General features: G+C 39.6%; 1 protein-coding gene across 5 annotated transcripts in view; it reads left to right on the forward strand.

Annotated features, from left to right (window-relative positions):
- Positions 1-8,537, forward strand: part of IPO11 (importin 11) — a 483,265-nt gene extending 474,728 nt beyond the window's left edge. For all 5 annotated transcript variants that reach the window (XM_048930643.1, XM_048930638.1, XM_048930639.1 and 2 more), the window contains 3 exons: positions 5-100; positions 3,354-3,438; positions 8,186-8,537. In XM_048930643.1, coding sequence (XP_048786600.1) covers positions 5-100; positions 3,354-3,438; positions 8,186-8,350 — 346 coding nt within the window. In that variant the 3' untranslated portion in view covers positions 8,351-8,537. The remainder of the gene's footprint in view (positions 1-4; positions 101-3,353; positions 3,439-8,185) is intronic.
- Positions 8,538-25,884: the final 17,347 nt, after the last annotated feature.

Here is a 25,884-nt window from a genome sequence, read left to right on the forward strand (position 1 = left end):
CCAGTGTTATCCAAGATAAATTTTGTGGTATCATTCACGTTACATTGGAGGGTCTGTATGATGTTATGACTGAAGATCCTGAAACAGGAACTTACAAAGAGTAAGTGAAAAATGATTTTTGGGTTTTACAATAGTAAGAATTTTAAATATGTAATGTTTTGACAGAAAATATCCATAGGTGTTTGAGATGTGCTTATAGGAGTCTGTTATAATTGTTGATGTTATAGCAAGATTGGAAACTTTTGATCCTAAGAAGAGTACTTTGGGAGGTTGGGGGCAATGTAAAATGGAAATTGATTTTATATTTTATATATTTATAATTTTATAATATTCAAAAGGCCTATTAAAAGGTGGCTTAAAATATGAACATTTTTAGCTTTGCTTTGGTTCACTTGAGCCCAGAGTTTCTTTGAATGTGACATCTGGAGTTTAACTAAGATCATTCCCTAAATGTGTCATGTATGTTGAATGTACCCAATGTATCCAGCTCTCTGTGGTGTGAAGGCACTTGGAAATCTACTCCTTAGGCACAGTTTTTTGCCAGTCAGTGTTCCATCTAACATACCAGCCACTACAAAGCATATTTGGAAAGACAATTTTCTGAACTGAGAGAAGGGCCTGTTTATGGTGGCAAGACCCTGGAATGCTCAGAATGCACTGCCACCAGCTCTACTCTCATTCATCTGCTGCTTGTTAGGAGAATTATAGAAAATCTGGAGAAGTCAAAATTACCAAATGAAGGGTGTTTAGGAGAGATTTTAATGTTGGTTGTTTTGGTTTTTTTTTTTTCCTCTTACAGTTATGTAGTTTTAGGATGAAGAACAGTAAGGCATAAATAACAACAGTAAATGCTCTGCGGCATATCCCTATAGACATAATATATTCTAATAACAGTATTTACTGTGTGCTAAAAATTAAACATTTTCTAATTTTCAGATAATTCCCTGGTGACAGAACAGATTGTACTTGGAATAATTACTAAATGCTTAAGGGGATAATTTCTGGCCCTCAAGCCAGCTGATACAGACCTCATGCGTGCTTTAATTTCACCTCCCCTTAAAAGAAATGGGTTGCTTGCAAGTGTCTGAATGGTCCACGCACACTAAACCTGAACTGTGCTCTTGAATTTCTTGCAGAATGCTGGCTGACCCATGCTAGGCATTTTTCTCTATTTATCAATGTAGAAGATTTAACTGCAAAGCTTGAGAATATGCTGTGATGCTGTGCTTTAATTACTATCAGAGTCAGTGCAGTAAAATCCCTTCTGTTTCTAAACATGTTGCTTTCTATCAATATTGGAAAGTAATAAAACTGTCACGGTTAATTTTGTATATTAACCTTGAATACCAGTGGAACTTCTGATTATTCATTCCAACCTCTGGACATTGCTTTTTTTTATTATTATTATTATTATTTTTTTTTACAGGATACAGACTCACTGAACTAGGGATGTGTTTATGCAGACAGATGCCAAGTGTACATTGTACATGTACAAAAGGCTTTGGCATTTGTGTTAAAAATTTTGAAATAATCTGAAAGTAAATAAAGTATGCATCTGGAGCAATGTATGCTATTGTGTGTTTCCACGTTGAAGAGCGTATTTAAGCTTGAACAGGGACAGAACTATTGACTTGACTATTCTGCTATATTGTTTAGAAAGCGTTTCATACAGTTCTAAACATATGTTAATGGAGAACTGAATATATAAACAGTGCAAGTCTTAAATTTTCATGAAGTCCCAACTTTTTTTTTCATTTTTTCATTTCATTCTAGTAACAGTTACCCTTAAAACAAAAACAAATAATTTGACTATAGCTGCAGGAACTTTTTCCCTGCTAGTAGAATATATCGTACAGGAGTGTAGGGCCAAGATGGATTAATAATCTATGTTTGTGAATGTGGATTGTTTGTTCTTCCTGCCATGTAACTGCTTAACACATGGTTGCGAGTAACTGCAACTTGAATGGTTTTACATCCATTTTTAAGTAACAGAATATCTGTGGGAAGGTTCAACCTTCCGAACCCTACAGAAGCTGTGGGCTGAAGTAATTAAAGTAGGAGGCATTGCTTTCGGAGCAGTCCTTGTATCTACATACTTTCTGTACCTGAGTCTTGAAGTTGTTGAAAAGATTTCTGAATTGATACACCCAGCCAAAAATGGCAAGTTTTTCTTTTAATTCTCATTTTATTATTGGAATATAAAATATGTAGTATATTGTAAAGCACTTGTACTTAAGGGTATTTATTTGTTTGGAAAATTGTTGCGTGTCTGAAGGTAAGCTAAAATAACGTATATGATATTTAACATAACCTAACTATTTTTCTTCATTCTCCAGTATGAGATCTCTTGCCCTGTTGCTTGAATAAGAAATCAAAATTCTACCTATTAACATTTTAATGTACACAATACTAAAAAACGTTGCTTGGGATATGAAAGTTGTTCACTCTCCTATACTAAGGAAATAGAAATTCAGTTTAATTAAGGCAGTGACACTTTAGAAATGGTTGTCACTGAGAGTTCTGCCAGAGCATCTTGCTTTTTTATCAAATATGGACATCTTAATTAAGTTGCAAAAAATAAATGTCACTTAGAGTCACTAAGCATACGTATTCTCTTCCTGTGGTCAGCATCAGATACAGGAAAAAAAATTCTTTATTTTTAGCATTTTTTTGGAAAACTGAAAACTAGTATTTTTCTGTGCTATTGAAGATATCTTCTTAGGAGATCATTGTGTCCTGTGATAAAAAGCAAGATTACTTTCAGGTTTATACAGTTGGACAGTGATTTTTGAAAGCAACCCTGAAGTCTTTTTCCGTGCACTGCTGCAAACTAAAATATCATACTGAGATTATTAGGTCAAAATTTCTGATGTTCAAACAACATTACAAACATTCACAAACAACAATCAGATTTCTGCAGATTTATTTGGAATTCACACTGCTGCATTTCTGGTGCATGGCTTTGCTGGAGAACCTTTTCAGCCTGCATTAGTCTCTGAAGTTATAAGTGCAGTTGGCTCCCCAGGGAGGTGGTTGAGTCACCATCCCTGGATGTGTTTAAAAACCATTTGGATGTGGTGCTCAGGGACATGATTTAGTGGGGGGTTGTTAGGCTAGTATGGTTGTAGTTGGACTCGATGATCTCTAAGGTCTTTTCCAACCTTAGCAATTACGTAAGTTTTAATTATACCTATGTCATCATTTCAGGGTATCTATTTTCCCATGAAGTGTAGCTCCTATTTTTGATTAAGAACAAAGTATTTATAATTGATTGCATCCTGTGTTTTTAGTAATGTTTTAAAGTAACTTTTAATGGCAGTGTGTACTCAAGCTATTTTTATTCCCACTCTCAGCTGCCTGCTGCTGTCTCATTTTGAAGAGCCCAAAGTTACAGAAGATGAGGAACCTCCCACAGAACAAGACAAAAGGAAAAAATTGGTAAGCTTTAGATGTTCCTCAGTTATAGAACTAATTAAGTAATTCACTCATCCCAGACAAATGCTTTGGCTTTAAACTTGGTTCATTTTTTCTTTTTGAATTCATCTCTTGAATCAAAAGAAAGAAAAGGCTCTTTTGACAAACTTTGCAGCCACATCTATGCTTCTGCATTTGTTTTGAATCTTAGAAAATGTTGCCAAAGTAAATATAATCTCGTCACAGAATCTGAACATTGCGAAAAGGTTTTTTGAAAAATGCAGGAGGATAAATCTTATCAAAATGTTGTGGCTGATCAAGTTGCCCAAATTGAAAACAGACTCTTATTATACTGAATTGTATGCTATGCTTGAAGAACTGTATGCCTGCATAAGACCTTTTTCTACTGCTGAGAACTCTCTGTGGACCTTCCCACAGATTGCGCATCTGACCCAACCTAAGGCTGTTTCACAGGAGCAGTTTTGTAAGAGTTCAGGGAATCTGGTTCCCCCCTTGCACAGGAAACAGCAGTGCACGAATGCTGTAGAATTAACTGATTTGATCAATTTGGTGTTGGGTAATTGCAAAATGTTGAACTGGTTGATAGAGTAGATGTGTGTAGCCCTGTTGTGCACAGTTGCTCTTACTGACCTACCTCATTTTGTTAAACTGTTGTCTGCCTTTGTTTTGTTTTGTTTTGTTTTTTTAAATAGTGATCAATAAACAGATTCTTTTGTACCAAATTGCAGAAAGTCTTGCATACACTTCGGCTAATAGTGGTACTTTAAGAGAAATTCCTTGTGGCTTGTAATTCCTTATTTAAGGAAAATGTATTATGTATTTCTGTAATTCGGTTACTCTTGAAAGCATCTCTGGACTCAGTTAAATTTGGTATTCTTCCAACTTACAGGTTTAAGTGAATTTGTGTGCTTGTTTCAAAATGATGTATTCATTCTTAGGGATTTCAATGTTTCTTGAGGTACAATCCATCTTATTTAGAGTGTTACCTACTTAGCTACAGATACAGTGTCTCTACAGGTATATACGAAATAGATGTTATATGTGTCTCATGTCAAAATGATACACATGGGTAGAGATGTTTATTGAGAGATCTCTAGGATCGCTTTGTTGATATCTACAAATACAGATTTAAATAGGTGTGTATGTATTGCATTTGGTAATCAGATTTTAAAGAAATGAAGGGAATTTAAATGTACATTCCTTTAGTGTTCTGAGTGTTCTTTGAAAATACTGAAATGAAGTATATTCTTTTGGCTAACACTTTTGATAAGTTTCTCTTGGTTTCATAGTTTGGGCACGTATTTGGTAGTTTTGACACGGTAGCTTTAATATGAGCTGCTGTGAATGTAAATATATGGGAAGAATGAAGAGCATGTTATTCTGTGGCTAGTGTCATTCTTTCATCCTAAATTATAGAATGCAGCAGGATAGTGTCCTAGTGAAGGTGGTGTTGTGGGATCGCATTTAATATGAGGTCACTGGCCATTCGGGTAATAGTTTTTGTCAGCAATTAAAGAGAAGTGGCTGTGCTTTGGCACAGTGGGAGTCCAGAACCTGTAATGACATGACTTATGTTACGTTTTACATACAAAATGCATTTTTCTTGAGGGTTGTCGCTTACTTTCTTTTTCTCTTGAAGGAATTGCTTGCGACTTTCCATCTGCTGGTCGTTAACATGCAACTTGAATGTGCTGCCAGCCTTTGTTCCTTGAACATTTTACATAGAACGTGCTGTCATACATTAACGCAAATGCAGAGGAAGCTGCACTAATGTCATAATCTAGATGTATCTATGTATGTGTTTTCTAGGTTCCTAAGCATTAGAAAATCCTTGCTTCTTTCAAACCTCTGTTATAAAGGGCTCATCTTACTTACCTTGTTGCCTTAAGTAGCTGATTATTCCTGATGTATTTCAGACCTGACCTTTCTCTGTCGTTTATTCAGCTACTATGTTTATTCTGTTCTTACTCTGTTCTCTGCAGTAAAGGCTGTTTGGTGTGATAATCTGGAAATCCGTTCTGAATCCCAGATGATATCACTCAGTATACATTCTTCTGGATAACCTCATGTTTGTGAAAACTTCTGCTTAGTTTGAGTTGTCCTGGTTTCAGCAGCACAAATGATAAAGATCATTTGGATAGGTTACTGGCAGTGGTCATCGTTTGACACTGGGCTTTAAAAGCACCACTAGGATTTGATTTGAAAAACTGGATTAAAAATAGAACACCTGAGACCACTTCCATCCACCTGTACTGGAATCTTCCTTCACTCTGTATCAGTGCCACCACACACAATTTCTGTGATGTTTAGAACAACGATCAGTAGCAGATATCTCTGCTGAAACAAAGGTGGGAACAAATAGTTGAAGTGAAAAGAAGATGAGGAGCCACATAAAGAGAATCTGCAATTGTTTTAAGAAAAGCTTTCTGTCTTCTGTTTCTGTCCTTCCTGCAAGAGGTTTGTACACTCTTACATGTTCCAATGCTGAATCAGTAGCTTGTATGGCGGGGCTCAAAAGTGTAAACCCAATAAGACAATATTGAAAAGATAAATGGGATTCTCTCTTTGAAGATAATAAGATTTTGCAAGGCCATAAATGTGAGGAAAAAGTGTCTTGGTCCGTGTGAAGAATTACTTCCTGATGTTTTGCACAGGGTCTGGATTCTTTTCTATTATCTCTTCATCCTGTCATTGCTACCTCTCTTCGCTGTTTTGCATAGCTAGTAATTAAAGGTCATTTTTGCGCTTTATAAGTTTATGATGATTTCATGTAATCTACATTTACCAAACAATAGTTTATTTTAATTTTGATTATGTTGAGGGAAATGTGAACAGATGAAGAGTGATTCATGACCTTTCACTGCATACAGTATATAGGCCTACAGTGTTTTTAGTACGCCTTTTAATGTATGTTTTCATGAGCTCTGGTATCACTGAATCACAGATCACTTTTTTACTTTACCCTAGTGTAGAAAGAGACTGGTTAATTCAGGACTTCGTATTCTGAGGAGAGTAAATAGACAAGTGGTATTGTATTAAGCGAAATGAGCAAGTTTTATGTGGTGAAACTTGCAAAATGTTTACTGCAGTGTTTGGGGTTTGGCTTTTTTTTCTATACACTTGGATCTGTGACTAACTTGCAGATTAATCCAAGGCTCATTGGAATCTGTGAAAAACCCTGATATTGTCTGTGTCCGTTTTATATTCTTAGATCGTTTTTAAAAGTAAGCAAAAGGTCACTTTCTCATGCTGAAAAGATTGTACCTTGCCTTTGAAATGTAAAATAACTAAATAGCATGAATTAGGTGTGGGATCAAAGGCTAAGATGACAGTGTTATTAGCAATACAGAGGGAAGGATGAGGTTTACAATATGAAAGTTGACCATAATAAAAAAGTGCTTATCTTTTCTGATAAGAACAATGTTTTGAGGTGTTGTACTTTGTTTTTATTTTTGTAATAAACCACTAATAGGCAAACACAGTTATTTCAGTCAGCATTTTCTCTAGTTTTGTCTATGGCATTATTTAGTAAATAAGTAAGTCTTGGAAGTTTAATGTCTCCCACTCCTTGTTAGAGTTCAAATATTCCTTTATTCCTATTGTGCCGAAACACAATAGGATCTTTATGTTCTATTGCAGTTTTTTTTTTTTTTATCTCAAGTGTGCAACACTGTGGCATGTATGAATTACTTATGAAAGCATAGTATAATCATTTTCTTTAAAGATTTTTTTACAGAATTAATCCGTCACTGTTAGTAGAAAATGACACATCTCATTTGATGAGAGTGACCTATGATTGCTGCTGTTAAGGAAAAGTGAAGATTCAGTCTCAGTCTGTAGGCATCTGTGCTCTTACTGATGGTGTTGATGTTCCACCATATTTGTCAGGCCAGATAGCTTATTTAATAAGGAGTGCTTTCTATATTGCATTCCCATTTGATACAAACTCTGTGTGATGCTAATTGCATCCCATAGCTTCTAGTAAGAGAAGAATTAAATGCCTTATTTCCTATTTCTGATTCAACTCAGCAAGGAAATTTGAAAAAAAAAAAAAAAGTACATTACTAAAATATAATGGGTTTCAATGTATCCTTTCGTACAGAAAAAATCCTCTGTGCTTTTCACTCTAAGTTTTTATGGGGTGGTTGCTAAGGTAATGTTATAACTTGTTGTGGCTTGTGCCATACATGTTGTGAAAAAAGACTGAAAAGGAATGAAGTGTAGCTGTGCCAATTGCATGTGCCCATTTCTGCAGGGAATCTGGGCTCGGGAAGTTTCCTTTCTCAGCAGGATCTGAGATTTAGCATTACATTTTGCTTTCTGATTTTGCAGCATTAATAATGCTTGATATTGAGGCAAGCAGATGTTCATCTGTCTGCAGTAGCTTTGTATTTATTTCAATATCCTACTTCTTTGTGATTCCAGGTGCCCTTACCTGCTCTTCTTCGAGCCTTGTGGGCTGAGGGACATCAGTGTCCCTCTCTTCTGACTTTAAATCATGAGTAGCTTCTCTGTCAGAAAGCAGCTTTGAAATTGTTTTGTCATACAAAAGGGTGTGATCTTGCAGCAGACAGGGTTCATGGTTTGAGACTTGTTTCCAGCAGTTTTAAATTGACATTTTTTCCTTTGCTTCTCAATTATTTACAGAGAAAGTATTTCTCTCCTGTGCTCAGCTTACTGAAGAGGATGAGTATTTGAAGAGTATTTGTAAAGTTCATTACATATTTTTTTTTTTTCTCTTTTTCTACAGCTTGCCCTAAAGGACCCTGTACACACTGTGTCATTGCAACAGTTTGTCTATCAGAAGCTAAAGGCACAACAGGAATTGCTGGGTGAGCAAGGCTTCCATGCGCTTATGGAAACCGTGGATACAGAAGTAGTTGCACAGCTGCAAGAATTTTTACAAGGCTTCTAAACAAAATAAAATAAAAAACAAGATTTTCTATGTTCAATTTAACTTCCAGAAAAACAGAAAAATATTCCAGCCATCTCTTGTATGAAAGACCCTACTGAAAGCTGAAAATAGTTTGTGTTTAAAACAGAATGAATTCTTTTCTTTCTCTACTGTAAGATTGATAGAATAAATGTAAGTTGGCTTCTGACTAGTTTGCCAAGTGTTCTGTGTGTTATTTTTATGTATATGAAGGAAGATGAATTGTATGAGGAAACACGTGTAATCGTGTTTGTTTTCTATTCTGTTGATGGTAGGAAAAAAACAAACACACACACAAAAAAGTATTTGATTTCACAAAGGAGAAGAATGTGATTTCCAATCAAGTATTGTCCTGTGTTCTGTGCCTTATACAGAATTGCTAGTGACAGCATTTTTCTGCAGCTGCAGAAAAGTAAGTTCCTTAAGTAAGGAACTGTTTCAGCAGGAAATACTCAGTTTTTAATTGGGTTTTGTTAAACATTATATGCTCAGATAGACCTGGCTCTGTCTAAGAACCCAGACTTAATAAAAACTGAACACTGCTTTTTCCTTTCAAAATAAAAATCTGCTAAATGTGAATGCTCTCACAAACTGAGAGGGTTTACCTGTACTGTAGGTATTTAAGCTATCAGTGTTAGTGTGAGTGTGTCCTACTCGGTGCAGAGTAGTGCCCTCTCCATAAGAGCAATGATATCCCAAATCTATTGAGTCCATTTTGATCTTTAGAGCAAGCCCTGTAGATGTAATGAAGATATTAGGCTCAAGAAAGATGCTGGAGAAATCTTAAGGATTGTTAGTGATTCAGAGGCAGAGTTCTTCTTTCATTCTTGTCCATTTCTCAACAGAATTAAGTGAGGGGAAGGGGAACAAAGAGAAGCCTATTTTAATCTAGTTCTCCTGCAGTGACTGACATTTTAGGTGGGGTATCAAAAGAGACAGTTGTTTCCATGTAAGTGAACTTGGCACAGCACATAACTCTTCCTTGTTCGTTCCATGTTATACAACTGCAGTGCAAATTATGAAGCTTTCAAAGAGATGAACATAGTAGTGTCAGACTTCAGGAGGATGCCACTCTTCTGGCTTGGTTTTCATGAATGCCTTGGCACCTGGACAGGCTTGGGCGGTGGGTTAGGGCTCAATAAATTCATGAGGTTCAATAAATACAAGTGCAAGGTCTTGCACCTGGGTTGCGGCAACCCCTTCTATCAGTGTAAGCTGGGGGATGAAAGGACTGAGTGCAGTTCTGCTGAAAATGACTTATGGGTGCTCAGATGGCAAAGCTGGACATGAGCCAGTAGTGTGCTCTCAAAGCCCCCAAAACCATTCAGATCCTGGGCTACATCAAAAGAAGTGTGGCTAGCAGGTCAAGGGAGGTGATCCTGCTCCTCTGCTCTGTGCTGTGATACCTGACCTGAAGTACTGCAGCCATGTGTGGAGTCCTCAGTATAGGAGAGACACGGGCCTGTTGGAGCACATGCAGAGAAGGGCCAGAAAAATGATTCAAGGGATGGAACACCTCACCTGCAAGAACAGCATAAGAGATGGGGCTGTTCAGCCTGAGAAGAGAAGACTGGGGAGATCTGAGAGTGGCCTTTCAGTATCTAATGAGGGGCTCTAAGAAGGAAGGCGGCAGGGTCTGTGGTGATAGAACAAAGGCAAATGGTTTCAACCTAAAAGAGGAGAGATTTAGACTGGTTTTATTACAGTAAGTGTGGTGGGGCACTGGCACAGGCTGGCAAGAGAGGTGGTGGATGCTCCAACCCCTGGAGACACTCAGGATCAGGGTGGATGGGTCTCTGAGCAATTCTCTCCTTCCAGGAGAGTTGGTCTAAGCGACCATTAAGGGTCCCTTCCAACTCAAACGATTCTATGATTCTATAAAGCACTATCTGTAAATTAGAGAATGAAGCCTTCCTGCACTGATGTTACTGGATTTATAAGGAGTGACATTCCTGTCGCTTAGTCACTACAGCTCATGTCGTCTTGAATTTTCCTCTTTCCTCTAAGATTGACTAAAAGCTTCTTTGCATGAATTAACATTCACACAGCTAATATCTCTATTGCTAGTTCCAAAACACATTTAAATAGAATCTATTTAATAGATTTAGTGGCTTACTTTCTGCCTTTAATGAGATAGCAATGCATAAATAGACTTGAAGGTAGAAGTATTCAGCAAATGTCTGCCTTTCCAGATAGATTTTCAGTGTTAAATAATGACACTGAGTAAAATACCACAGTTTTAGGTAGCTTTACAACTAGTTTTGCTTATTCCAGGCCGTTGGTTAACATCTTCTACCTCAGCTTCTAATGCTGAAGTAAAAGAAAAATTGTTGCCCATTCCAAATTTGTTGATGCCGTGGAACTAACTTTGGTGACACTGTAGCGTTATTTTTCAGCAATGTTCTTAGGACTTCATCAAAGCAATGCTTCCATGCCTGCATGCATGTTACATGCTGTAGCAGTACCAGGTAGTGCAAGATTTAGTACCATTCCTGGCTTTTTGTTTCACAAAGCTATATCATAAACTGGGAGATAGGAAGGAGCCTGATGATGTATACCAAGAGGAGTACCCTCTAATCCAGCAGCACCATTCAGTGCACAATTTGTCACTTTATAACCGTCTCCTTGTCTTGCTACCATTTCCACATTCAGCTATGCAAGCTGAAGGATGCTGTGAAGCTGTGAGTAGAAAAATTCCTTCAGGAAAGAAGATAATTTCCACTCGATTTGTTTCAGAGAAAAAGAGACTTGGATTGTAACACTAAATCGTATTTCTGGCGGTTCTAGAGAATGTCGGTATATAACTGTCCACTATCCTTCCAGAAGGAAGTTTTCATTTTTGTTACCAATTTCATTATTGTGAAAGTTTTCTTTCTTTCTTTTCTGAGTTCTTTCTCTCTCTCCTTCGCAAGTAAAGAAGCTTTCTAGAGGTTACTGAGTAACTAATTTCAGTCAACTGTGGGTTGTACTTGTACTTAAATTGCTGTCATCCAGAGCCTCAATCCTTTTCTTTTTCATCAAAGACATATCACCAGAGTACTTAGTAACTGTTATTGGAAAGTCTAAGGTCAGATGGCTGCAATTCAAATAATTACCTACAGATCTGAGACTTGGATTACATTAATTATTTATTAGTTACCTGGACAACCGCAGAAATGGCAGGATAATACTTCTTTCTGTGTACCTTGGTCTTTTCTATCAGGTTGCAGAGGGGAGAAGTCTCTTCTGTGTTTGAGGGTTTCCTTTTAAATTCTAGTCTTCCACCTCCAATGCTGAAGTGAAATTTATTTGCCTGACTTTAGGAGAATTCAGCCATTCTGACATGCTTTCTTCCTTCCTTCCTTTCTTCCTTCCTTCCTTTCTTCCTTCCTTCCTTCCTTCCTTCCTTCCTTCCTTCCTTCCTTCCTTCCTTCCTTCCTTAATTGTTTCTAGAGATTATCAGCTGTTCAAAAGTAGAGATACTTCATGTTTTTAAAAATCTTGCCAGAAAACCAAATTCTTGTTCATATATTCATAACTACATGAGCTTTTTTTTCTGTACTGCCCTTCCGGGGAGAAACAGTTTTGAAAAGCTTTCAGCAGAGACCATTCCCTACTCTTAGTGGCAGAGGCAGCTGGCCGCATCTGTCTGCAAAAGGTGTTTCATAACACATTATTTCCTACTTCCTGCCTGGGACCAGTGAGATTTTAGAAAAATTGCTGCAATTTGTCTGCACATTACCTGCATGTCCTCGTTCATCTTACAGACATCATTGTACCCAGTGTAGAGTTCTGGATGATTCAGGATTTGCAAGGTGAAAGGGATTACAGAGGTGGTGGCATTGCAGTGGTAGTGCCTACTTCACACTGAGCTGCTGAGCCCTGCTGGTGCTACCACTGCATGGCATCACTGCACAGCATGCAGGGCAATCTCAGGTCACACAGCACTACCTGTTATCTTTAAGCACATTTCACTGGCATCCCTTATGCACCCCCACGTGGTGCTCCTGTGCATCTCAGGGGGCCAAGGAAGGTCTACCTATTTTCTCTAGCTTTGGGTGGAAGACAGTCTGGTGTTAGGACCATATGCAGAGCCTGTACCATGAGAGACCTGTCAGCACTGCCGCATGCAGCTGAACCAGACCTGTTCTGTTCTCTGCAGCAGTCAAACCTCACATCACCCATGTGGTGAAGTGCTAATAGCAGGTTCTTTTGGTGCATGCAACAGACCTCAGCACAGGTGCTGATGGACTCACAGGTGTGAGGGACTTTTGGCTAATAACCACATAATAACATTGTGATTAGCCTTCTGAGTAATATTTCTGACTCAGCATGTTAGTTTACTTTTGTATGCATTAGAACACTGTCTGAGATTATTCTTTTGCATTGTTGTCTCAAAGCTTGCTGGGGACACAGATGAACAAGTCCAAGCAGTGGTTGAGAAATCCTTTTTCTGGAGAACACTGATGGACAAGTCCTGGGCATGGGTTGCAAAATCTTTTGTCTGAGGGACAAAGATGGACAAGGCCAGGGGCAGTGAAAGAGTGATAGCTGCAGATTAATGGCCAGGAAGTAGTCTTTTGTGTGAGCTTATCTTGAGGAAAATGGCAATTTCAGGAGGTACTGCACATGAATCTTACCCAAGTGCCCAGGAATGCCACACTGGCAGAAAAAGAAGGATAAAAAGAGGACCTACAACCATGAGGTTAGCTTTTCTGGCAACAAATTCGTGAAGAAGAAAAGGTTTTTGACATAAGAAGCCTCACAACCTGCCTCTCTCCCTCCTGGACTCGCTCTGCACTCTACCAGCATGCTGAAGAAGAACAAAGGTGTCTGCCATCAGATTCCATGCTATGGAATTCCTGCATGCTGACAGACTCTCCTGGACCTGCTACCTGAGTCCTGCTGCTTCCTCCTGGATTGGCTCTGCGACTTCTTCCTGCTACCTGCTTGCTTCCCAAGGCCGGCCACACTGCTGCTGCTCTCCCCCTGCACTTTTGCCTCAGGCCATCAGAACGGCATGCAACAGATCCTGGTGGTGACTATCCCTGCTTCACTCAATTCTTGCTTATTTCCTATCTTTTCTATCGCCCTCCTTCCCTTCCCTGTCACTCCAACTCATAATAGTCACCATCCTTCCCTTCCCTGTCTCCCTGATTAGGATTTATAATAAACTGGTTGGACCAACATTTGAACCGTTGTTTCTTAATCTCACGCTGGGTATACAGACATTAAAAGAACCTCCTCTCCCTCCTATAAATTGGAGCAAGACAGGCACAAGTTAAATTTGTCACTGGATGTTCAGCTTTTCTTATTGGAAGATTTTACTCCAGGACCTGGATTACAAATTAAAATAACTGTCATAATTTTACTACTTATCTGAAAACAGTTATCAGCACAATGGAAACAAGTGTCTGCCTGCACATGGTACTATATCAGTACTGAAACAGCACTGAGTACTGCAACAAACTGCGTGAAACAGAAGCCATGAAATCGTTCCTGAAAATCTCCCTAGGAAGGATCTTTGCTCCTGCTGCCTTTTCAGCTTTGTTTGTCAAAGAAAACAGTAAATTGAGGGTTTTTGTGTGTGTGGGTTTTTTTTCTTTCTACAGCATAATTAAACACCTGAGGTTTACAGATTTTATCACCTCACCTTTCAGGAGAAGCAGTAGCTCTGAAGCTGAAGACATGCCTCTTCTCTCTGATAAGAGCTCAGTGTCTGTGCATGATGGGGGGCAAGGGGAGGGGTACGAGGCATGAGGAGGTGCTGCAAAACTCCAGGTGCTCTCAGGTGCCTTGGTAAAAGACACTTGAGAAAGCTCTCTTAGACTTTAGGTAGGCGAAGTAACGCTCTCTGACTGGCAGGATGCAACAGGAAGAATTTGCAGAAGGAAGCCTGGCTCCAGCAGTGCTCTCTGGAGACAGCAGAGGAGGAAAGAAGGGCTGTGTCTCTCTGGGTTGTTGAAGTTACTCCACAGGCACATTATTCACGCTACAAAGGAAAGGATGTCAGAGTGCTGTTTTCCTTCCTGCTACAAACTTGTCTTGTTTGTTTTCCAAGGGTTAGACCACAATTTTTCTTTTAGAATGGACTTAGTCTCGGACTCAGTTTGCTAAGGAGTGCGATCACCTTAACAAAACTGTTGACGAAAATCTGTTTTTCTTCTTGTTGGTCCCCACGGGTGTGTTCTTTCAGGACCAGGAATGTCGATCAAGATCCTGAATGGAGGCACAGCTCCCAACAGTGTTCCTTACAAGATGGGTTCATTTCTTTGGTGGCTCAGTAACGATAACTATTACTTCTATAGGCCGTGTCACAGACACACTATCAGATCTACAGTCAACAATATTCAGTAACTTTTACTGTACTCTATTGTTTTTCGTTTTAGCATAGTTCCCAACACCTGTGATTCTCATAAATTACAGCTCATGGTGTTCTTTGAACAACGACACATGCTGTATCTTCACTTATCCAATGCAGCACCTTGCAATTAAGGCATGCATTTTGAAGGCTTTCCAAATGCAGTTGCTTGTCTTGCTTAATTGCTGCAGCGTCAAAAAATAAATGATTAATTACTAATTTTAAAATGTTCATGATTGCTGTCTTTCTACTAGCTGCGGTTAATAATGATGACTAATCATGAGATAATCAGATCTGAGTGGTTCTGTAGAAACTTTGCTTAAGGTACAATAGCTTTTTCATTTTATATTTTGTTCAGATGAAAACAAAATTGAGCCCCTAAAAAATTACTAAAATGCTCAAATGTTTAAAATCATTGCATTCCCTATATGTTACACTTGTTAGGCTAAAAACATACTTCTGCCCTGACTATTGCTTAGATTATCATGTACTACTTAGATATTGATCACAAAGGAATTTTCTCACAGATTTACATAAAGTGAGTGATTTACATCAGCTTTCAAAGAACGCACTAAAATAATTGTAAAGGAGCAAAAATGAGTTTGCTGCAAATGAGGCAATTCTGCCACCAGTGTGCAGGTGTAACTCAAGTATGGCTTTTAAAATAACATTCCACGTTGAGGGACATTTCATGCCTGAAGTCAGCAGTGGCTGTCAGCAGGTGGCAAATTGTCCCCTGGGCTGGAGCAGTACAAGTAATTGGCTTTTTCACTTTCTTTGCAGACAAAGAAAAAATGATGGCTTTGCAAAAAAAAAAAAAAAAATATATATATATATATATATATATATATAATGTGTGTGTGTACATATGCACATATATCTATATACATATATCTAATAGGTGACCCAAGATTAAATGCTGTATTCCTTTTTTAGATTTCTTAACCAGCTTTTAATAAAATGGCTGCAGTTTTTGAGATAAAGCTGTCACCTTTGAGCATGTCAAAAATCTAGAAGATTTAAAATAAATATTCTTATGTGAGACAATTTGCTGAACCTGCGTGTTTTCTCACTAGCTAAAACTAGTTTTCAGTTCCTGCATTTCATTAACCTCCAGAAAGCTTACTCAACTCTATTATGGAATTTCATATCAGTATAACTCTTCAAAGGTGGTGACACACAGTACTTGAAACAATGGCAAAAACAAGTAAATAATTAGTCATTTTGACTATGACTGTGGGTTGTCATCACTTTCTTCAGTGAGTTTTAACTGCTTCCTAACAAGAAAGATCATTGAAGCAGTGTTTTGAAATAGAGGTAAGATGCTTACATGATGTGACTGAACTGAGAGCTGATTTTTTCCAGTATTTGTTCTAGAAACATCTTTGGTGTTACTTGGGGAGAATAACAGAATGTGTGTTGCTCAGTATTTGTGTTTTAAGCTGAGAATATGTTTCCCACTTATTCAGGAAAAACAACTGAATCAACCATATGCTGTAGACAACTATAAGACCAGCCTAAGAAATCTGGAATTTCTGATAAGCAAATTCTCAGAGGGTGTCCAAATCTGTAGAACAATAATAACAGATATTCTGCTGTGTGGCCATGCTTCAGAAGTACATGAGTCATTTCTGAAGTAGTCCCTGAAGTATTTGAAAACAAATGTTATTTTACTTGGGTACTCTCTTTCTTCCAGCTGTTACCTGATTTTTTTGTAAAATTTGACAGACATATCTTCCAGGTTGCAGGTTGCTGAGGAAAACTGGAAATCCACATGTAATAGGAATGCGAGGTTTTGTATACGTATGTAGAACTTAAAACTTTGCAAAGGAAACAGAGATCTTGATCTCATCTGACTCATGAAATGCTCTGTTATACATTTTTTCACTTTTAGCACAGAGAGAGAACTTTATCTTTTTTTATATGTATACCAAATGCATGGCAGTTCAGTAGCACTCATATTAATATATATTGAAAACTTGAATATAAGGCCCTGAGAACTACAGTCAAGGACAAGAAGATGGATTAATCCAATAGCTTTAGGTGTTGGAAGCAGGAAGAATCCTGTGTTGTCTTACTGTCGATGCTTCTTACCTATTTTATTTAATGCTCCTGTAATGCAGAATGTATCAATAGTCAGGAGTTTTCTTCTGGCTTTTTGTTCCTAGCTTTGCTCAGTTATTGAAGCATTTTGTTGTACTGTCTTCCTTCTGAAACCAGCCTGAAACAGAATTGTTCTGCTCCACAGCATTTCTCTTCCCTCCTGTCCCTCCAAAAATGCCTCTACCTAAAATCAACAAGTGTCTGTGGGCCTCTTTCTTGAGCTTCCTGGAAATTGCTGACAAAAGTATAGCTGAATGAAAGGAGCTGGACTTTGAGAGTGTCATATCACTTGAGCTGGTGAGGGGACTGGGCTGTTGCAAAGGCGAGATCCTAACATCTCAATAATTAGAGGTGGAAAGCAGATGGGGAATAGGCAGTTCTCAACCTGATATAAGGCTTATAGCAAGATGGCACAATATTCTCAATTAGAGCTTGTTCTTGTTAAATTTTATTGACGGTTTGGAAGTGCTGATGAACAGTTAATTGGCAAAAAAAAAAAAAAAAAAAAAAAAAAAAAAGTCTAACTGTGCAGGGTAGTCTAGCAGTATAAAGGCAGATGAAGGGAGAAAAATACAGTGTAAATGATGGACTGGAAATGTCCTTCACCTCGGGTAGGCAAAATGAGTGAAACCCTTTGGAGGAAGATCTTGATCTAAATACTGCTTGTTGTGGAAAAGAAACAAGAGCATTCTGGGGTTGAGTGGAGAACTTCTCAGCTTTAGGATCCAAGGGCTGGACCCAAACTAAAAAAAAGTGTAAGGATTCCCATAGTCTGGAGGGTTGTTGCAAAAAATTTCTAATGAGGAAATAACCTGAACCTTGTTCAAGACAGTATTTCAGGAGCAAGGGCAAGAAGAAGAAAGGTCTTCTTTGTAAAATGTACAGATCTGTTTGTTTTATGGCAAAGGGACGAGTTCTGATTTGGTGAAAGAAAGAATAGGGATAGGAGAAGAGCTTTTGCCTTGAGGCTTTTGGCTGGTGAACTGCATCATTAAAGCAAGTTAATTTTGTGATTTGATCACATAAGGTTGAATTTGTTCACAAGGTCTGAATTGAGGTTGAATGGTGTAAGATGTAAGAAGTATTATTTTGACTTGGTTCATAAATGATCTTGCTCGAAGACAGGCGAACATTGGAACTTCTCTTATTTGAAGGCTCAGGCAATGGACTGGAGCACATCGTCCACTGTCTTATATGCACACAGCCATCTGCACACTTATGTTGCAACTGACACAAAGCCAGTGGCAATTTTTTCATTACAGTATGAGAAACCCAGTGGATGTCAGTCTCTGGAATTCAAGGTCATTGCTTTAATATGTCAGAATGTGTGGATTTAACACCAAAGACACACTGAAATACGTATTATCACCCACAGGTTCTTGAGTAAAATAACTTGATTTAATTTTCACTTTATGTGAAATGAGTTTGTAAACAGTGAAATAAGGATACAAGACAGATTTAGAAGCTGCTGTTGTTCTATTCTGTCCCTTCCTCATTACTTCTATGCAACATTAAAGATTTCAGAACATTTAAACCTAGTAGAGCATGTCAGAGGCTGTTCTATTTTTATATTTTTTGAACCTCTTTTATAAGTTATTGTTTTAAAGAATTCCATAATGTTGCTCTTTGTTGAAAACTGTGTTAGAATGGCATTTCCCTATTTATGAAATCAAAAACCAGGAAAAGTCCTTTGTTGTTTTGGTGTTGGCTTTTTTGTTGTTGGTATTTCTTATTTGTTTGGTTACTTATAACACCTGTTTGTCAGGCCATCACTAATAAGCTTTATTGCAATTACAGCTATGTGCAAATTAGAATAAGCAAATTAGCCAAAAACTATAACAAGATAATCTAGATAAAACTATAACAAGGCATTAGGTTACCTTGTTCATTCAAGATCTTGTGAGTTTGATAGGCAGGTAGTTGGAAATTCAGGTGGAAATTTCCTCATGTTTCCAAAAATTTCTTTATTTGCAGTTTGAAATGACTGCAGATGCATCTTCTCATTTACTGCATTTTTAAATCAATTCTCTCCGGTCTGAAGATTGAGATGGTAGCACAGACCTCACAGAATCAGTCCTGCAGGTTTATTTTATTCCAATTGCACTTTACAGCCTATGACTCTCAGCTGTGTGGACAGTTATATTCTCTGCTGTGTGGTTTCACTGAGCTATGGCTCAGAATGGGACAGCCTCAACTGCCTTCTTGGAAAAGGCAAATGCAGTAGTCAGAGGATGCCCTCAGAAAGAGCTCAAGAGAAATAGACTGCCAAATGGAGGGAGAGGATAGAACAAGTGAGCTGTGGGGGCGAGAGTGGGAAAGACAAAGGAAGAAGAAAATGATGTGGGCTGATGTGAAGACAAAAGTAAGAAATGTATGGTGTGAGCTATGAAAATGATAAATACAAATGTATGTAAAACAGGAAAAGCAATGGTGTTGGAGTGCTTGAAGCCCCATTCATACCATAGCAATGGAAACCATGACATATCTCATGCGGTTAGGAGTGCATCTCGAGGTCTTAAAAGAGGAACTGAGAAGCAACATTTAAAGGCAGAACACGTCCTGCTCTCACAAATACCACCCATACTGTTTTATTTGGGTGATTCTGTGGAGCCAGGAGTTGGATTCAATGATCCTTCTGGGTCGCTTCCAACTTGGAATTTTCCATGATTCTGTGATTCTATATGAAGTTACCACCTGTCTCACTATTTGTGTATGATGTCCACCTGTTTTAAGTAGGAATTATGCTGTATTTGCTTTGTCTACTGTGAACTGACAGTGAAGATGCACAAAACCGCAGGAGTTCCAAGCATAACATATCAGAGACAAGTCACTGAGTTACAGTTACACGAATGCTTTTGGTTATTTCCACATGGCTCAAATAAGGATGTCAAATATTACCAGTGAAAAAACTGGCAATGAAACATGGGTGTGATCCTACAAAACAGTGGGATGCTTGCCTTCCCCTACAGGGAGAGATTGTCCCGTGGGATCTGATCGCTGGCACTGCCAGTCTACTGACTCTAAGTCCACTCAGGGTTACTTTAACATCTCTTTCAGCAGAAGCAATGTAACCTGCAGTCTCTATCGTTTCCACTTGCCCACGGTTATAGCTGCACTTTGAAAAGTCAACAAAAACTAACAGTAATAAAAGAAGGTACTTTCTGTGTGCAAGTTCCTGGTTAAATACAAGTTCTCACTCATCTTCATTTTGCAGTAAATTGAGGTAAAATAACACAAGCTTTGAGTCCATGAATAGTACAGATTATAATCAGAGTTCTTCCCCCTCTATCTGGAGGTACAATTTAGAGTGCAGTAGCTATGCCACAATAATAAACCAACACTGTCACTCTAATAAAGTGCTGGCAACTGTGACTAAGGTAATTGATACATCGTCCAAGGCACCCCTCCTCTCCTCTGTTCTTTGTCATGTGAAATGGCAAAATGTAGCTTGGAAATAGCTCAATTATTCGTGCTTGGAGTAAGGGATGGAAAGATTTTTTTTTCTCCCTCTTCAGTTGTTTAGGGATCAATAGAGCAGAATAATTTTACAGTTTACTGCATAAATATTAACAGACTACCCACAGCCAGGCCCAGAAACACTGCATCTAGGTGGGTCTGCACAGCATCGGGGTAGGTCAAATAAGACCTCATTGTACTGATGCAGCATTAATGCTTACCTGCCAGAGTTAGCCTGAATTTATTAGAATGCATGTCTAAGTAAACACTAAGAAACAAACACTTTTAAACTGATCAAATTCAGCAGCACAACAATTTAGGTGTTTCTGCTACATTCTTAATCCACAGCCTGGTTATTACAGTTCATACATGCCAACTGTGTCTTACAACAGGTAAGGCCAGTTAAAAATACGGTGCTGGGTTTGGAATGTACTTGTAGAGGTGCAAAAAAAATGGATCTAGACAACATAAATGCTTGAAGAATACACGAAAATTACTTTTATATGTGGTCCCTTCACCCAGTATTCTGAAAACATGAGGAGGGGAAATAAACACTGCTGAACATCAAAGTCCATCTCCCTGCCATGGCTATGTCAGTGACATGGTGCATGAAGAGCTCTGCTCCTGAGGCAAGAGGCTCTTACTGGAGCAACAAAGGCAACTAAATCAGTAGACCAGTGAAAGAATTAGGAAACTGCTTCATGTTCCCTCCTATGGGCTCTGTGTGGAGCTCTGTCTATATTATACGTATGAGACTGCTGTTCACATAGCTGTGTTCTGGCCAATTGGCATCACTTCCGCCTTCAAGAAAGGCTGATGTTGGGCATTGCAGGCTCCTGCTAGGGCTCCTGGCATCTCATGATGCACTCTCAGTGCTGTGCATGGGCAGTGGTTAAGGCTCTGCAGACTAATACTGCTCTTGTTAATATCATTTTTTGCTCCACGTTCTCCTTGCCCCTGCTTATTGCTCTAAGGTGTGGGGTGCTGTGTTCCACAGTGTCTCTCTTCACAAGTAGTGATTGTTATTGCTGAAGTAGCCTAGATAACACTGTAGGACTCTTCTGTTTGAAAAACAAAACCAAAAAAGTTTATGGTTATTCAGGAGTTATTTTATGATCCTCTAAAAACACCAGGTGTATCAAGGCAGATTCCTCAGCTGGTTGCACTGCTATAACTTGCAGAATGTGGCATCTGATTCTTTTCTGAGTTGTGATGTGGCATGCATATTAGCCCCAGCTTTAGCCAGTTGCCGTAAAATTTGCCACAAGCAAATGTCTGCCTATTGTCACTATGCTGCAGCAGAGCCTCAGATGAGAAAACCTACCAATTTTAGGCTTGAAGAAAGGATGGACAAAAGCATTATAAATGGGATAATGACAATATCTAAGAGCAATTCATAGAAGGAGAACGAATAATCCTGTACAATTACTTTTAGCAGATGATAGTGAGTCCTAACAGCGTGATACTGCTTTCTGTCCCTGTAAGAGATGAATGGGAAGACAGAACTAATAACTTTCTTCTGGGGTGAAATGTTCCCAAATACGGAATGGCAATTATACCTGAGAGTTTATTGCTTTTGATGTGCAGGAGGGAGGAAAGGGGATAAATTGAATGGACTTGCTTACCTTAGCAGCCATTACCAGAGCTCTTTTTTCAAGTCTACAGCTGAATATGGGCAATGCCATTAACCCCAGGTAGTCCAATCTATCATATTACGTGTTTCGTGGCTGCACTGCTGTAACAATGCAGAGACTGCTAGCAGTTCTGCTAATTAAACAACCAGCACTGGGAACAGCAATGCAGAAACTTACACCTACCCTCCACTGAAACACTGTTTATAAAATAGCACTTTTTCATCTGTGGGAAAAGTCTCTGATGGCAAATTGTCTGTTGACAATGGCTGCATTATTTATGAGAAGAATGCAATTGCTTTCTTAAGAATAATTTTTTGAAACAGGCTAGTAGTATGCAGCCTGTATGTAAATAAGGTTCTTCTACACAAAAAGTCAGGTATCTTACTGGAGAGCATCCAAAGGAGGGCTACAAAGCTGGTGAAGGATCTGGGGGGCAAGGTGAGTGAGAGGTGGCCTGGGTGTGTGGGGCCCAAAGCAGAGGAGCTGACAGGAGGTCTGATGGCGGCTGCAGCTCCTCACAGGGAGCAGAGGGCAGCGCTGAGCTCTGCTCTGCGTGACAGCGACAGGGCTGAGGGAACAGCATGGAGCTGTGCCAGGGGAGGGCAGCTGGGGGCTGGGGACAGGGTGTGCAGGAGAGTGGTGGGCATGGAAAAGAGGCCCCACAGCACTGATCACAGCCTCTAGTGCTGGAGTTCAAAGAGTGTCGGAATAATGGCACAGGGGTTGAATTCTAGGTAGTACTGTGTGGAGCCAAGAGTCTGACTTCGTGATTTTTGTGGGACCTTTCAACTCACACTGTACTGTAGTATTAATTGCTGTAGCTGTACAGAATTTGTAAGATATTTTTTAAAGCTTCTGCAAGCAGCTTTTTATTCCTTTTCTCTCTATAGCAGTGTAATGACTTAAGGACTAAAAGAAGGTTCAGTGTTCTCCACAGAAGAACCCAAACTAAAGGTCCCTCAATTACAAACAATCACAAGGAATGGAATTTCAAAGTTGTCTCTCTTTCAGCGAGTTCCACAAAGAGCCTTTAACCAGTTGTACTGACTAATAAACATCTGCTGTCAGTAATGAGGAAGGAATTGCTCAGAGCTGGGTAGCTACAATCCCTATGCTTGCAATGTCTGAAGTATGGTGAACCATGTAATAACATAAACACCAAATAACTTCGAATTTTAACACTGCCCTCCACCAATGCCTGATGTAGATCCTAATTCATTGCAGGACCACCATGGATCACGGAGCTTTGGTTAGAATATACAAAGAACATACAATTTTTGATAGTGACTCTGCACATTCTTGGCATATCTATCAATCCTCTTTTTCATCTTTTGTTCTTGTCATCAGAGATATCCTTTCCCGCTGAGTTGCTCTGTTACATGGTGAGAGAAAAAGCTATGAAAATTATATTTAAAAAGCTGGGTTGCTTCTTCTAGCAGCTGGGGTGGTGTGAGAAAGCACATTAGGAAAACATGGCTCTGCAATACACAAACTGGCAAGATTGTAAATGTCAGGAGGAAGTCAGTCTTCTGGGCATTAATGAGGCAAAAAGTGGCATGAGAACCTTCTGATAATGCTGGAGATGTCTTTGATGTAAATGTAAAGGCCATGATGAGTAGATTTGTTCCTCAGGGAAATTATTTGTGTCAAAAAAAGTATCCGGCTGTGTGAACTACTTTTTTCTCCAGTTATATGTACTTCTGAGGACTGTGCTTAAAAACAATAACAGGAAAACACAAAATGGTGTCCCATGGGATACGTTATGCATGTATGTAGAGCTTCTACAATACCCAGGAGATATCCATTCTGTGTGGCCAGATTGTTAAGGCCTAGACAAAGGCTGCAAGTCTGTTAAGCCTAATATCAGAGATCAAAAATGCAATGTTTATCAAGTAAAATATTCTAAACCAAATTGCCTATGTTTTGGGTTTTTTTTTCTTCTTCTTCTTTCCACTCAAAAGTTTGACTGAAGAGAAGAGCAGGTTGTCACAATGAAGAGTAAGTTGTTGGGCATTTTTAGAAAGTCACTGCTCAAAAAGATGAGAACTACATTTATAGCTTTGGGTATAGCTTTGGAACGAGTGTGTGGAAAGTCTGAAAATAGTCGTACTTAGCATAATGTTTTTTTCTGTCACAAACTTAACCGTATGCAGTGTTCAGACAAGAATTTTCTTAGTTTACTTGGTTTGCAGCCTGCCTTTTGAGATATGTGAACATTTTTCAGTATACAGATACCTGAGAATCTTCAGAACTATTAATACAGATACACAGAGTGAGAGGAGAGCAGGTGTGTATTCATTCAAGTGGTCGTTTTCTTTCATCTTCAGTTCCTGGAAAGGGACGGAAATTAGTTAGATGAAGCGTATTTATTTCTCCCAAAGATGTTCAGACAGCTTTTTATGCTTTCCTGTGGCTGGTGAACTTTGGAAAGAAGGATAAAGTCAGCTGAACCTCAGCCCATAGTAGTGAAAGGAACTGATTCCACTGATCTGTTCTCTGGTTCTTAAAATTTATGGATGCAGTTCTTCATTCCCATTGGCAGTGGAGAGCTTGTGGGTGAGAATCAAGGGGCGGGCTGGTATGGCTGATACTGTTGTGGGAGTCTGCTACAGGCCCCCCGATCAGGAGGAGGAGGTTGATGAGGCCTTCCACAAACAATTGAAAGCAGCGTCACGATCCCAGGCACTGGTGCTTATGGGGGACTTCAATTATCCAGATATTTGCTGGAAAAGCAATGTGGCCAGGCATGCGCGGTCCAGACGGTTCCTGCAATGTGTTGAAGACAACTTCCTGATGCAGGTGGTTGAGGAATCGATGAGGAGAGGGGTACTGCTGGACCTTATTCTCACCAATAGAGAAGGGCTTGTCAGGGAAGTAAAGGTCGGGGGCAGCTTGGGTTGTAGTGACCACGAGATGGTGGAGTTCAAGATCCTGAGTGGAAGAAGTAAAGCAAAAAGTAGGATTGCTACCCTGGACTTCAGGAGAGCCAACTTTGATCTCTTCCGGGACCTACTTGGAGCTGTCTCATGGGCTAGGGTGTTGGAAGGGAAGGGGGCCTGTGAGAGCTGGTTGGCATTTAAGCAGCTCTTCTTCCAAGCTCAGGATCGGTGCGTCCCTGTGAGGAAGAAATCGGGAAAGAGTGGCAGGAGACCTGTGTGGATGAGCAAGGAGCTCGTGCACAAATTCAAAGGAAAGAAGAAGGCCCATGAAATGTGGAAAAAGGGTCTGACTACTTGGGAAGAATACAGGAATGTTGTCAGGGCCTGCAGGGATGCGACGAGGAAGGCTAAAGCCCGCCTGGAATTAAATCTGGCAAAGGGGATAAAGGATAATAAAAAAGTTTTTTTCAAGTACATTAACAGTAAAAGGAAGACTAGGGAGAATGTGGCTCCCCTGCTAAGTGACGGGGGTGTTCTGGTAACGGGGGATGCTGAGAAGGCGGAGATACTGAATGCCTTCTTTGCTTCTGTCTTCAGTGAAAAAGCTCCTCCTCAGGAATCCGAGACCCTGGAGGTTAGTGAGAGGATCTGGGGAATGGAAGACCTCCCTTCAGTCAGGGAAGAGGTGGTCCGAGAGCACCTAGGCAACACCAATGTTCACAAATCCATGGGACCCGATGGGATGCATCCACGGGAGCTGAGGGAGCTGGCAGAGGTGATTGCTGAACTGCTTTCAGTCATCTTTGAGAGGTCTTGGAGGACGGGGGAGGTGCCTGAAGACTGGAAGATAGCCAGTGTCACTGCGGTCTTCAAAAAGGGCAAGAAGGAAGATCCAGGCAATTATAGGCCAGTCAGCCTCACCTCTGTCCCTGGAAAGGTGATGGAACAGCTGGTGCTGGATGTCATCTCCAGACAACTGGAAGAAGAGGAGGTTATCAGGAGTAGTCAGCATGGGTTCACCAGGAAGAGTTCGTGCTTGACCAATCTGGTAGCCTTCTATGATGTTGTCTCTGGCTGGGTGGATGGGGGGAGAGCAGTGGATGT

The sequence above is a fragment of the Lagopus muta genome, chromosome Z (assembly GCF_023343835.1).
Source record: "Lagopus muta isolate bLagMut1 chromosome Z, bLagMut1 primary, whole genome shotgun sequence".
NCBI lineage: Eukaryota > Metazoa > Chordata > Aves > Galliformes > Phasianidae > Lagopus > Lagopus muta.